We start from the raw sequence: 13,983 nt of genomic DNA, 5'->3' as shown, positions 1-13,983 counted from the left end.
CATATTAATAATAGTTATTTTAAATAAAAAATAAATACTCTGTTATTCAATCAGAGTGGAAAAACGGGGTGTGGACTTGGAACTCGCACGATCTCTCTTTGCAGATCATTACTAAGAGAATATTTCGAATCAAACAATTTGATTTTTAAAATTAAATTAATCTCTTTTTTTAATGTGTAGTCAAAGACACACAAAATTCATTAATTATATTTTATTAAATACTCTAAAATATATAAAAAAAATACTAATTCAATGATTTTTATATTTTTGAGATGATAAATATCTTTATTTTTTATGAAAAAAAAGAGATTTTAACTGATGCGCTTGAATACACATTGAAAAAATTTAATTATTAATTTGAAAATTTATAAAATACCAATTAATTTAAATCTTGGGCATGTAACTCAAATCTGGTCTGTGGTTGAAGTGAAATTTTCATTAAATATTGAACAGAGATAATGATGTTTACAAGGGTTAGTTGGGGGTGTTCATCTACTAGCATCAACATGGTTTTCTTTTATTTGAAGAGGAAAACTATTGTTTAGCTATGGTTAGTTAACTACATACATCATCATTAAAGCTTTTGTATTATCGTTTTATCTTCGTGAAAGCACTAATTACTATAGGGATAATAAGATAAATACAAATCTAAAATATATATTATTTGTATGTTAAAGAATGATTCACGTGTTGGCAGAAAATTCGATTTAGTTTTGTCATCAATTAAAGTAAATTCGATTTGTACAAATTAATACTCATTTAAAACCAGCGTGGCACAATTTTAAATATTTACTTGTGTTGAATATTATTTTCCCTGAATTAAAAAATGACATTATTCTGCATTTGAAACGCAGTTCTTCTCGTCCCCTTGAAGCTTTGAATGCTAAGATATGATAATTTTAAGAAGTGTATTGTTCTTTTATAGAGAAATTTGAAAATGTTATAATTTCATCCTTATTGTGAATTTAAGATTATATATACTACTAATTCTAAAAGAGGAACATATTTATATTTTAATTTAGACCATTAAAATATGCTACGTGTCAATTTTTAGTTTGACTTCGGTATTAATAACTAAAAATTAAATTTTATAAAAAAGTAAATACTAAAATAAAAAATTATTTAAAAAAATTAAAACAAAAAATTTATTAAAATCTGAAAAAAAAATATTTAAGCTTTTATTTATTTATTTACATGAGGGGTTGACCATTAAATTTTTCTGATTGGATAAGAAAGTAGCTACAAGCCAACAATTATATACATATAAAAGAAGTATATTAAATAAAAATGTTTTTTTATGTAAAAACATGTGAATAAATTTTAACCGTTAAATTTTATTGTATATAATTAAAATTAAAATATAAAAAATATGTAATTCAAAAAATATTATCACTGTATATACAGAGAAAAATTATCAAAACATGGTATCGTAATCGATTTATTTTTGTCCAGAATATTGTTGCCACTTAAAGGAAAAATATTAGACAAAAAGGGAAACGAGCAACTCAAAAGTAAAAAAATTGTGTGAAATAAAAAGTGAAAAATTATTTACAGTTAATTAAAATATAGACATAATTTAACTTAAAGTACAATATAGGATCACTGGTTATATATATAGTATTTTCTCACTGTTAAATAATTTTTTTAGAAAAATAAAAAATTTGAAAAAATTATCAAAAAAAATTTAGAAAACATAAAAGATATATAAAAATATACTTTTTTAACTTAAATTTTATAAAAAAATTGCCATTGTTAATATTTGAAACTTTAGTTATTCAATTTTTCAATTTTTATATCTCCATTTAGAATCGCTAAATTTTAAACTTAATATTTTTTTAATTTTCTAAAAAAAAAAAATATTTTAATAGTTATTATTTCTAAATATCATTTATAAAAAAAATAATCATTTGTCTAAAAACATCCAAATATTATTTTCCGTAAATTTTTGCCTTTAGTGGCGACGGGTACAATAAAGACTGCGCAGAAAAAGTAGTCTGAGAAAATGTAAAAGTAACGAGCAGCACATGGTAATAAAGTAATAAAGGAAAGGAATATTTTTTTATTATTAATTGGAAAATGACACACAAGCCAGAAAATTCAAAATAATGACCTATTTTCCCACACAAAACCAAAAATGAAAAGTGTGTATACATTAATAAATTCTATATATGTGCTTGAGAGAAAAGGAAAAAAGAAGAAAAATTATTTTTCTTATAGTTAAAATAAATGAATAGCACTCTCTTTAGTTCATATCCTAAGTATCTAACTATTTCAGTTTATTTCAAAATATTTATTATTTTAAAAATTTTAGAAAGTATTGATTATTTTTTAATAGTATTCACATTTATTTATATCTCACGAGTAGGTAAATTTATAATTATATTTTAACTCATTGAATAAAGATAACTTAGTTTAAGTAAATTATATTATTATAATAATTTTTATGAAAAATATTTTTAAAATATGTTTTGTCAAAAGATAAATAATACGATATTCATGGAGTCAGATTAGTTTAACGTTGTTATGCATTAGAACATTGTCTTGTATCAGAGCGATCAAGACCAGACTCAATCCTATATCATTCTTCAATAACAGTGAAGATGCTCTAAACATACAATTTAATTAAATATTTATTTCTTAACACAATTGAATATATTATAAATCAATAATAATAAAACTTATTAAAATACATTTCAAAATTAAATATAAATATATATATATATATATATATATATATGCAGTTTTACTAAAAATATTTTTCTAAGCTGCTTTAAGTTTGTACTCAACTTTTTAGTGTGAAATAATAATAACATTATCTTTAGATGACGAAATTCTTTGACATCACATTTTTAATACTATCCTTCAGCAAAAAAAAATGTAAATAAAGGAGTCTATCTATGCATACCTTTAAAAAAAGTGAGTTAATATTTATTTATATTTAAAAAATATAATATTTATTAAAATAAAATAATAGAATAAAATGTTAAATAAATTTTATTTTTTTATAATTTTAATAAGTTAGTATATTTAATAATGTTATATTTATTAATTTTGTATTCTATTAAAAATAATTAAAATATTCAAATTCAAAAATATATTTCTTTTGAAAACTTTTAAATTTTTTTAGCATGATCATACTGTATAAGACGTGCTTTTTTAAAAATAAAATATAAATTATTTAACAACAATACGACTTATAATATAAAACATGTTTAAATTTAATATAGTTGTACTTAAATTTTTTTATTTGAAACTTAACTTTTAAAGGTCATGACATTTTATATATAATTCTGATTTATACAAATTATATATTAATTTTATATAATTTTTTTTAGATTTATTTAACCAAACTCACACAAAATTGAGAATATAAACTAGTTAAAGATGATGTGATTGAATAGAATCATGTTAAAACATAAAAAAAATATGAAGAAAAAATGTAAAAATACTTAAAAATAAAAATAAAGAAAATGTTATATTTAAAAAAAAAAGTTATAAACCGTCTATAAATGTTTTTATTGAATAGATTTTAAAAGATCATATAAAATAGTATATAATTTGTATAAAAAAATAAATGTAAAAAAACTAAGAAATACATAAAAAAAGGAAAAAATGTTAGAATTAAAAAAAATTGAACGTCGTGTAAGTGTTGGATTATATAGATTTTAAAATGTTATACGAATCGCTTAAATTAAATTTTGTACGTTTAAAAGTTTAAGACTAAAAAACTTTTAAATTGAGCATTTCCATTATACTAACTAATCAGCGTGTGATAATGTATGCACAAGTTGTTTCACTTGAACGCAGTCAAATTACAGACGATTTTACTAATATTTAAAAACGATCATGCTTAATATTATATCACTTTGTACTTGACTGCAAGTCATTAAAGTTTTTTGCCACTTGTATACAAACTATAATTTATTTAAAAACGGATATTTTCATATGATTTTCTTTTTTTTATTTGAAAAGCAATATATATACGTGTGTGTAACCTTGGGACGCGAGGATCACGTGGACTAAAATAGTCTCTTAATTCTCCACACATGTATAGGGGTTGGGTGACTGAAGTGGACCACAAAATAAAGTTGAAAGAAACAAACCATGTTCGTAAATTTAAATTCAGAATTTTGTTATATTTTTTATAAACATTTTTAAATAATATCTTACTGTGTAATAAAATATATATTTATTATTTGTAAATATATATTTTAAAAGGTTAAAATTATTCTTAAAACTTATGCTAAATTCTTAAGTTAGAAGTAATAACTGATAAAAGTAGATTCAATATATATTTGCCAACTGATGAAATCTTATCAGATAAAAAGTGATGTTAATAATTAAAAATAATTTATATCACGTGGACAATAAATAATTAAGGGCACTGTTCACAAATTTTATATCCACTAGCAGGAGATATTGTCTATATAAAGAAGGAAACCCTGAACAAGCAAGGTGCAGTAGTTTCTTGTGAAGCAGTCATGAGAACTAAGATAGTTGTTTTCTTTCTTGCTACCATTTTAGCATCATGCCATGGCTTAGAGCATGGTGCTAACTTTCAAATTTTCCCTCTCCGAATGAAAACTGGTTCTGGTGGCCATTACATTCCCGAGGTATCATGCCTAAGTTGGAGGCTTGGTGTTGAAGCCCATAACATGATTGACTGGAAAACTGTTCCTGAAGAATGCAAAGATTATATTGGAAACTATATTATTGGTGATCAATATAGATCAGACTCTAAAACAGTTTGCCGTGAAGCTTATCTTTATGCTAAGAAACTCAATCTCACTGCCAAAGACATTTTCGTGTTCGACGTAGATGAAACTACACTCTCCAATCTCCCATATTATGCTAACCATGGTTTTGGGTATGCTCTTTTTGTTTTCATGCATTTTCTTTTTCGTTTCATACACTGTTTTCTTTCTCCCACAAGCATGGTTTTTTGGTACATTATTGTTTTTTCCGAATAATAACATTGCTTTTATTAAAAAAATTATAATTCATTTTGTAATAAAGGAAATCTTTAAAAGGAAAGAAACATGAGAAAAGATGGATGGTGCTATTAAAAAATTAAAAAAATGTTGTAGAATTTTTTAGTGAAAATAATTAGCATTATTTATATTTGATATCTAACAATCCTTTCTGAATGCAAGCTTCAAATCCGACCGTTCATTTGTTTGACTTTTGAATAAATATTTTTAAATGAATTATAACTTTGTAAAGTAAATAACAATAGTATCCATCATCATCAAGGAACAAGGTTTTAACTTGAAAATAGAAAGAAATAAACAATAATCGTTTCTTCATTACTAGCTCAGCTGATTTAGATTAGTCAGGTCTTGAGTTAAACAGTCATAAACAATTAATAATGATAACATTTATTTAAAAAAATTTATTATATTTTTATAACTTCAATACAAATTATACAATAAATATGAAATATTTATATATAATATTTTGATTTACGTATGTTTAAACTGATTCCTTACGTTAACCAAACACTTTTATTCTTATCTAATTAACATTCTTCTGCATACACCTTTTACATTCTTATGACAGTGTTGTTTTAATTATTTATTGACAAAGAAATTGGTGATAGGGTGGAACCATATAATCCAACGTTGTTTAATGAATGGGTAGACCAAGGATCAGCACTAGCACTGCCTGAGAGTCTTAAACTGTACAACAAATTGGTGTCTCTTGGCATCAAGATTGTATTCTTGACTGGAAGACCAGAGAATCAAAGGGATGTAACTGCTACCAACTTAAAGAGTGTTGGATACCACACATGGGAGAAGCTAATTGTCAAGTGAGTTTCTTTTTCTCATCAAACTTTTTATAAATATGCAATAGTTTAACTCGTAATTTTAATAATCATAATAATAATTTATAGATCTACTTGCACAATAATTTTATGTAACTTACTTTCTATCTTGTTCGGATGCTCTTTATAAAAGTTCAATTTGCATTAAAGTAGTCAATCATCGTCAAAAATTCAACATCAGCATATTTTGTAAGTTTTTTAATGTAAACGTAATTTGTTAATTATTGATTTTAAATAATAACTGTGTATATTTTTTACAACCAAAAATGCTAATATATATTTATTTATTAGTTAAAATATGTTAATAAATTACACTTATAGTATTTTAAAAAATTATAATTATAATTTATTAACATGGTTCTTCTTCTTCTAATAATAATAATAATAATAAAATATCTTATTTAGATCTTTATTTAAGTTCTTCAAAACAAATTTGAGTATTTAAAGAAATATTTTTGTGTTAAGATAACTAGCATGACATCACTCTTAATAATTGAAGCATATTTATATATGTATAGATAACCAATAATTCGACTACTTTAACATGTATTAAAAATTATCTCTCTCAATAAATTAATAATTCATGTCACACCATCCTTAGTTTTGTGCATAATTTATTGAAGGCATTTACTTTGGTGATACATAAAAACACGATTAAAGCATGTGAAAAGCAATCGATTAACCGAAGAAAAATGTTAACAATGTTCTTTTTAGTATACTCTTAATTATTAATTAAATTGATTAAAAGTTATAAAAGTGTAAGAGATGAAAAGATTAGCATAATTTTATAATTTATAATAAATTTTAAATAATAATTAAAAACACGTTAAAAAATATATTGAAAGCATCCCATTCCGATTTATAGATTAGATGTGGTAGAACGATTCCATGCTAATGTTTTGATTTTATTCGCACTGTGTCGTAAGGTGTGAAATAAATGAAAAAGAAAGATACGATGCATAGTATGATTTAAAAATAAAAATAAAAAAATAAAAATATTTATATTTTCTTATATTATTCTTTTTATGAATATTAAACTAAAAAATATAAAAGAAAAATATCATCAAACGAGCATGTTGTGGTTTTTATTAAATAATTAGAACCAATGGAACAAATTTGTTTGAATTTTTATATACATACATGATACTAATTTTTTATTATTCTTTGAATTACATGTCACTTATTACAATTTTTATATACGTATTTTAATCTGATTATGTACGTATATACACCCTATGAGGGTATGACAATTATTGTCCGACAAAGTTGGAGTAGGGTAGTGGACAGTGGAATGGGGTTGCAGATATCACTGACAGGTGTGAGAAAGAAGACAAGTTATCGTAATTCGTGAATGTTAATGGGGTGGGGTTGAGACTTTTTATGTGAAGTTCATGGCGTTTATTGCAGTGAATCATATGAGATTTTGCAGGTTCATATATACTAAAGTTTAACCAATGGGTTATTGGGTACAGGGATACATCAGTGTATGCGGGCAAAACAGCAGTTACATACAAATCAAGTGAGAGGAAGAAGCTGGAATCACAGGGATACAGAATCATTGGAAACATTGGTGACCAATGGAGTGATATTCTGGGAACCAACACAGGCGATAGAACCTTTAAGTTGCCAGATCCTATGTACTACATTAGTTGAACAACTTTGCTTGCTACTGTGTCTTAATTCTCAAATAAGATAAGATATGGGAAGAGTTAACGTTGAGCAGTAGCTATGTGGCTTTTTTAGTTATGGGGTCTATGTAACATTGTCACAATGTTGTTTTCTCTTTCTCCGTTTTAATAATTATGTGTCCTTGTTCCATTTACAAATTCCCCGTTCGGTTTAAACATTTAAAAAAGCTTAATATATTTTAATAAATATTAATAAATATTGGAAAAGGATTCCGATGAAAGAAACGCGGAAATCAGAACGCGACCACTTTGGGCCCAAAGTGGTCCAACACTGAGTGGGCCTAAAGATAATGAGCTGACAACGCAGTACGTTACCTGAAAAATAATAACCTTCAAAAAATCTTTTAAAATATCTTCTAATTTTTTCATAACATTAAGTGGTTTATAATAATTTTATATTTACACTCTTATTTTTATCAATTTAAATATACTTATATATTTATATAAAATATTAATTTAACTTTTTCAACTCGTAAAGATCAACATAAAATGTGATTTCTCCGGTTTCAGCACAGAATCCAGCACTGCAAATAGATGATATACGGGTGAATAAACAAAGCAACGTTGTAAACTAAACTGATTTTTTTGCAACACCTTTCAAGTGTACTTAACAGTAATAGATCTTATCCTAATTCAAATAAAATTTTATAAGTACTTATAGAAAAGAAAAATATTTAAAAAAATAATTTTTGAAAAATTTTGAATTAAATTATTTATTTCAAATTTTAGAAAATAATTTAATGAGAGAATTTTTTAAAAACATGAGATGTATTACTTGATTTTATCTATTAAAAAAATATTTTATGTTCCTATTTTTTTGTTGAAAATTTTATATAGACCTATCTATTTTTACAGACTTTGGTTTCATCTATAAATATTTTGATTTTTTTTCCTTTAATTTTTCATGGAGTAATGCCTGACCATATAATTAGGATTTTAGTTTCACCTCCGAACTTCTTCTTTTTTCTTTTCTTTTTTCATGGATTAATCCTGACCGGGTGGCTAAATCACTTATTTTAATTTTATTATTATTCAATTATCATGCAATAATACTATTTTTTTTATATTAAAATCTCTAATGACCATGCTAAAAACAAATAATAATGAAAAAGTTTGTTACTTTATTACTAGATTTTAAACCTACAATTTTGCTTGATTCTCTAAAATCTTAAGTTTAGTTTATTTGATAGAATTAACTAAATGACAGTGTGATCACATCTTACTTAATTAACTAAGAAATGTTAAAAGTGATTTTTTAAATAATAAAATAAAAATAATGAGACAACTACTATGGTACCAAAAAAAAAATTCATTCTAAGAAAAAGGCTTAAAAATCAATAATTTACCATAATCCTTCGCTATGAATTTTATTACTCGTATTAATAAAAATATAAAATAAAATCAATTCACAATCTTACATAAAAAGAAACTAGAAAGAAATTTGTTTGTATTCAAATGCTTTGACGCCATGGAATTAGGGATGGATCCTATATTTATAGATATTTGATGCTTTTGAAACTCCAATTTTTTGCGTGGGAAAGGGATGAAACACATGACAAACAAGTAAGGAATAAGTTGAAGACAAGAAAATTATCTTTTAAAAAATATATATAACGAGATAAATAAAAGATAAGAAAATCATAAAGTATAGATAACAGATATTAAACTTCAATTTAAAATTTAAAATTCTGTTATTCTTTTAGAAAAACAAATTCATAAATATAGATAAGGGAGTTTTTTTTATTTTATCTATATCTTTAATAAAATAAGAAAAATAGATCAATAGGAAATAATGTATCTAAAATCCTATAAATAAGCAGAGAAAATAGTTAATCATATCACGTAAAGCATGAAAATTAACGGTGTTTTTATCCTCTAGCTAGAGACAGTGTCTATTTAATGAACGAAATTAGCCGGCAGCAATCGGCAAAACTTGTTCTTGTGGTACGTAGAAGAAATTGAAGCATTCATGGGAACGAAGGTAGTTTTTTGTTTTCTTGCTACAGTCATAGCAACATGCCATGGATTAGAGCATGGCACAACCCATCAAGTGTTTCCTCTCCGAACGAAATCTGGCTCCGGTGGGCACTACATTCCGAACCTTACTTGCTCAAGTTGGAGGGTTGGCGTGGAAGCACACAACATCATTCAGTGGAAAACTATTCCACAAGAATGCGAAGGATATATAGGAAACTACATTCTAGGTGATCAATATAGATCAGACTCCAAAACAGTGTGTCGTGAAGCTTATTTTTATGCCAAGGGTCTCAGTTTCGAAAGACACGACAAAAACATATGGGTGTTTGATATTGACGAGACTTCACTGTCTAATCTCCCATATTATGCTCGCCACGGATTTGGGTATGCTATTTTCTTTTTACTGTTTGTATTTTGTTTTGTGTTTTTGCCATTAGAGAAGAAAATTGAAAATTAGAAGGTGTGAGAATTTGCTAGAAATAGAATTTGAATCTTGTCTAGAATGTATATGTTCTGTTAACTCATATTATTGATCTGTCTAATAATAAAAAACAAAGTCTGTCTCGCATATATATTTGTGTGACTTAATATTGAACTCTGATTTGAGTAATGAAAACAAAGTTTTGGTTAATCATCGATTCTTGTTGCATTGAAAAATATTGTTAATAATGTTTGATTGAATTTATGCCTGTTAAAAAAATGAATCCATTTTTGTGTTAATGTAATTTTTCTTCTCCTGATAGGGTGGAACCATTTAATGAGACATCGTTTAATGAATGGGTGGAGCTTGGCATAGCACCAGCACTGCCGGAGAGTCTTAAACTGTACAACAGATTGTTGTCTCTTGGCATCAACGTTGTATTCTTAACAGGAAGACCAGTGGATCAAAAGGATGTAACGGTTAAGAACTTAAAGCTTGTTGGATACCACACGTGGGAAAAGTTAATTTTCAAGTGAGTTTCCTTTTCCTGTAAAACTTTCTTACAATCCTAAAATTGTTTGTATAGGCAGTTCATCCTTTAAACCCATCAAGAAAATAACATTAGGCATTCAACTTAATTATTGAAATATTAAAGTTTTTTTTTTTTCAATTGTTGAATCTAATCATGAGGGAAAAAGGACTAGAATGATCATTGATCATGTTATATTAACAATGGTACTTAAAGTTTAACTAATAACATTTTTATTAAAACACATGTAGAAGTATTTAACTATTAATATTAAATACTTTTTGTTTCGGTGCTTCCCATGCACCGAGGCACCTGTTTGACTTTAGATTCGTGCATATTAATTTTCAGGTTCAAATAATAAACTTTTCTTATGTGATTTTTGGTTGCAGGGATCCATCATATTTTGGTAAAACAGCAGTTACATACAAATCAGATGAGAGGAAGAAGCTGGAAACACAAGGATACAAAATCATCGGAAACATTGGAGACCAATGGAGTGATATTCTGGGAACCAACACAGGCAATAGAACCTTTAAGTTGCCAGATCCTATGTACTACATTAGTTAAGCTCTCTAAGCTCTAGCCTGCTACTATGTTTTGAAATACTACTAAGTTTAATGATGGGAAATTTATAGACATTAATTCAATGCAAAAGTTATAATTAGTAACATAAAAATATACATAAATCTATTTTGAGTCACATAACTCACCTCTGGTTTCCCTTTATGCGTTTTTGTTCCATTTAGAAATTCATCGTTTAATTAAGGGGTAGATTTTTATTTTTTTTGGCAAATGAATAATCTCATTAAAAATATATGTCGAAATATTTTTATCTTAAAAAATTGTCATTCTCGTAAACTGAAAGGCGAAAAAAAGAAGGCTTTATCGGGATTTTTATATATCATCCAAATGCATGTTAAATATCGATGGAGAAATTATTTTATACGATTTTAACAAATCTTATACGGTTAATGATTTTAAATAAATTACAAATTTTAATTTAATTATCTATGTCAGATTATATATATATATAACTAAACAATAGTAAGAATAGAATGAAGGGTTTCTTTTTTATATATACGTTAGAAGTTTACTATGACATTAACATCATCATAATCAATAACTTTGGATAAACGAAAGAAATATTTAGGGTTCATTTGTTCTTTAAGAAGTTTGACCTTGGGCCTATGTTACCGAAGTGGATAAATGTCCTTTATGCGTTCAACAAAAGCCCAAGACAGAAAATATGGCTACCAATACCAGTGGGAATATCATGCATATTGCTAACTACTGTTTTCATAGTTTGTAAAAATGTCAAATGCTATTATCGTTTTTACCTTTTTGAGAAATTCATGATCCAATACTTGTGGAGATTAATTTAATTATTCAGTAGCTAAAAATAAAAAAATAAATATAATTATAAGAATAAATGGCGGGAAGGGAAATGTTTTGAAAACACTTTGGACAACAGTGAGTGATGCCTCGATTGGAATAATTTTCTGACGGAATTAATCAATTTTGTTTCCCATGAGCCAAACATGGTCTAAGTAGTTCACTAAATGGTGTGGAATCTTTTATTCACGCATTACTAACATGCTGTTTGTTTCCAAAAGACAACGACACCATCGAATTGTTTTCGAAACTTCCAAACACAAAATGCCTATAATAAGTGTACGTTTTGGTACAAATGGATGCCAATTACATACCACAATTCACCTTCAATTACTATAATTTTAAGGTATTGATTAAAAATCCATCTTATTAATTGGTGGTTAACCCTAATTAACTGCTCCACTCCAAGGTTACGAATTAAGTCATTAATGTTAAACAAACACTTTAGTGTGAAGATTAAACCTATTTCGGAATCTGGGGTGATGTGGATATTGCTACGGACAAGAGGCCGGCGAAAGGCCCATTTCAACAAAATTAATGGACACGTGGAAGTTGGAATTAACAGACATCATTTGAAGAAAAAGAAAACATGAATAATGAACACAACCTTTCATTCTATTATTTTCTCTCTCTTTTAGTCATTAGCAAGTTAGAAAAATGAAAATATAGATAATTCATAACTAGTGTTGAAATATACGTGTATCCTTTTAAACCAAATCCAAGTTTGTATAAAATAATGTGAATAGTGACGAAAGCAGCAGCATAATAAAGCTTATCGGCCAAACAAATTGGACCTCCATTTCCTTGAACCCTGTGCTGCTTCAGACCCCCGTTTTAAATAATCACTTTTAGTAATGTTGGAATCACAACTTCACAACGCATGTAATAATAATAATAATCTTTCATTAAGGAAGCACTTTGTAATTTAATCCATCTTGGCCATTTCTCAACGTCTCTTTCTCTCTGTTCAAAGAATGGGGTTATCACATTCAATTCCTTTTTTTTAAATTATGACAAAACTATATTAATAAAAGTTCATCACCCTTTTATTAAACATTTTTCTTCAATTTTAATTATTTTACCTTATCTTTTATATCGACAATAACAACGATCCTCAAACTTCACACCCATAAAAAGCTTGATAGTAATTTTATGAGATTTGTTTATTTCATTAGTTAATGAGTAATATTCCCCCAAATATTTATTAAATCAGTATTTTAGCTTCAATTATTACATTATTTAAATAAATAAATGATTATTATTTGAATTGGTTGGAAGACAGGGAAGAGAGAAGGACCATATCGGCACTCTGCACGAAAATATGAGCGATGATGTATGGATGAGGGCATAATTATTCTGCGAAAGAAAGTGTTAATTACCAAAAATACCCTTTTGATAACAGTTTTCACGCAAGCACGTGAGGCATCATAGATGCGATGCATGAAAAAGAAATAGCGACTCGAAATTCAATAACAAAAATGTTCTCAAAACCCATCAGTCAAATGAAACCCTAATCATTGCTGATATGAAATTTAAGATTCAAACAGTGCCTTCCGATTAGACTCCATCTCCATTCAACGCCCACGCTCCTCCTCAGCGCGTCAAACCACGTGGTCAAATTTTTCATTTTTCATTATTTTCCATTTTCTCGTTACACTTGTTCAAACTTCAATCTTGATCGAGATTTGAGCTAAATAAACGTTCTTTATTTATTACTTCCTGCTAAAGACACATACATGGGACGAGCTCATGACATCCAACATTTGTTATTGAAATTGGGTTTGCGTAAAGGGTAATTTTCCTCATGTTTATATATACATTTTTATAAATTTAAGTGTTGATATGATTGTATTTGAATTTAAAAGCAATTTACGACTGCTGAAACCGAAATATAATCATATGTACTACATAATTATGCATTGTGGTTAAAATATTAAGTGACACAACATAGAGAAAAAACACAATACACGTTGAGAAAAAAAATTGAAAATATCTTTGATATTTATTGATTTAAGGCACACACCAAAAATTAATGATAGAAAATTCTCTCGAATTAAATTGCCTACTGTCACGAGAGAAGACAACGGAAAGGAACATTTCTTGTAGTGTCACTGTCATTGCCACTTGATGCTGTGCCATTTCACGCAATTTT

General features: G+C 26.6%; 2 protein-coding genes across 2 annotated transcripts; both read left to right on the top strand.

Moving 5' to 3' along the window:
- The first annotated feature begins 4,440 nt into the window (after positions 1–4,440).
- LOC113849232 (stem 28 kDa glycoprotein-like) lies at positions 4,441–7,639 on the top strand. The gene is made up of 3 exons (XM_027478984.1): positions 4,441–4,867; positions 5,600–5,809; positions 7,297–7,639. Exons 1-3 carry the CDS (start codon positions 4,482–4,484, stop codon positions 7,475–7,477), a joined length of 777 nt encoding a protein of 258 aa, XP_027334785.1. The 5' UTR covers positions 4,441–4,481; the 3' UTR covers positions 7,478–7,639.
- A 1,842-nt stretch (positions 7,640–9,481) lies between these two features.
- Positions 9,482–11,006, top strand: LOC113849231 (stem 28 kDa glycoprotein-like). The gene is made up of 3 exons (XM_027478983.1): positions 9,482–9,873; positions 10,233–10,442; positions 10,829–11,006. The coding sequence occupies exons 1-3, from the start codon at positions 9,482–9,484 to the stop codon at positions 11,004–11,006; spliced, it is 780 nt and encodes a 259-aa protein (XP_027334784.1).
- The last annotated feature ends 2,977 nt before the right edge of the window (positions 11,007–13,983 follow it).

This window comes from Abrus precatorius, unplaced genomic scaffold (assembly GCF_003935025.1).
Source record: "Abrus precatorius isolate BTA unplaced genomic scaffold, Abrus_2018 Scaffold9, whole genome shotgun sequence".
NCBI classification, from domain to species: domain Eukaryota; kingdom Viridiplantae; phylum Streptophyta; class Magnoliopsida; order Fabales; family Fabaceae; genus Abrus; species Abrus precatorius.
Note: the sequence above shows the minus strand (reverse complement) of the source record. Positions and strands in the feature narration are given on the sequence as shown.

Excerpts from the sequence above, each read along its gene's own strand:
- LOC113849232 (XM_027478984.1), top strand. The coding sequence starts at position 4,482 with ATGAGAACTAAGATAGTTGTTTTCTTTCTTGCTACCATTTTAGCATCA. Across the intron at positions 4,868-5,599 it reads TATGCTAACCATGGTTTTGG|GGTGGAACCATATAATCCAA; the intron begins GTATGCTCTTTT and ends AATTGGTGATAG. Across the intron at positions 5,810-7,296 it reads TGGGAGAAGCTAATTGTCAA|GGATACATCAGTGTATGCGG; the intron begins GTGAGTTTCTTT and ends TATTGGGTACAG.
- LOC113849231 (XM_027478983.1), top strand. The coding sequence starts at position 9,482 with ATGGGAACGAAGGTAGTTTTTTGTTTTCTTGCTACAGTCATAGCAACA. Across the intron at positions 9,874-10,232 it reads TATGCTCGCCACGGATTTGG|GGTGGAACCATTTAATGAGA; the intron begins GTATGCTATTTT and ends TTCTCCTGATAG. Across the intron at positions 10,443-10,828 it reads TGGGAAAAGTTAATTTTCAA|GGATCCATCATATTTTGGTA; the intron begins GTGAGTTTCCTT and ends TTTTGGTTGCAG.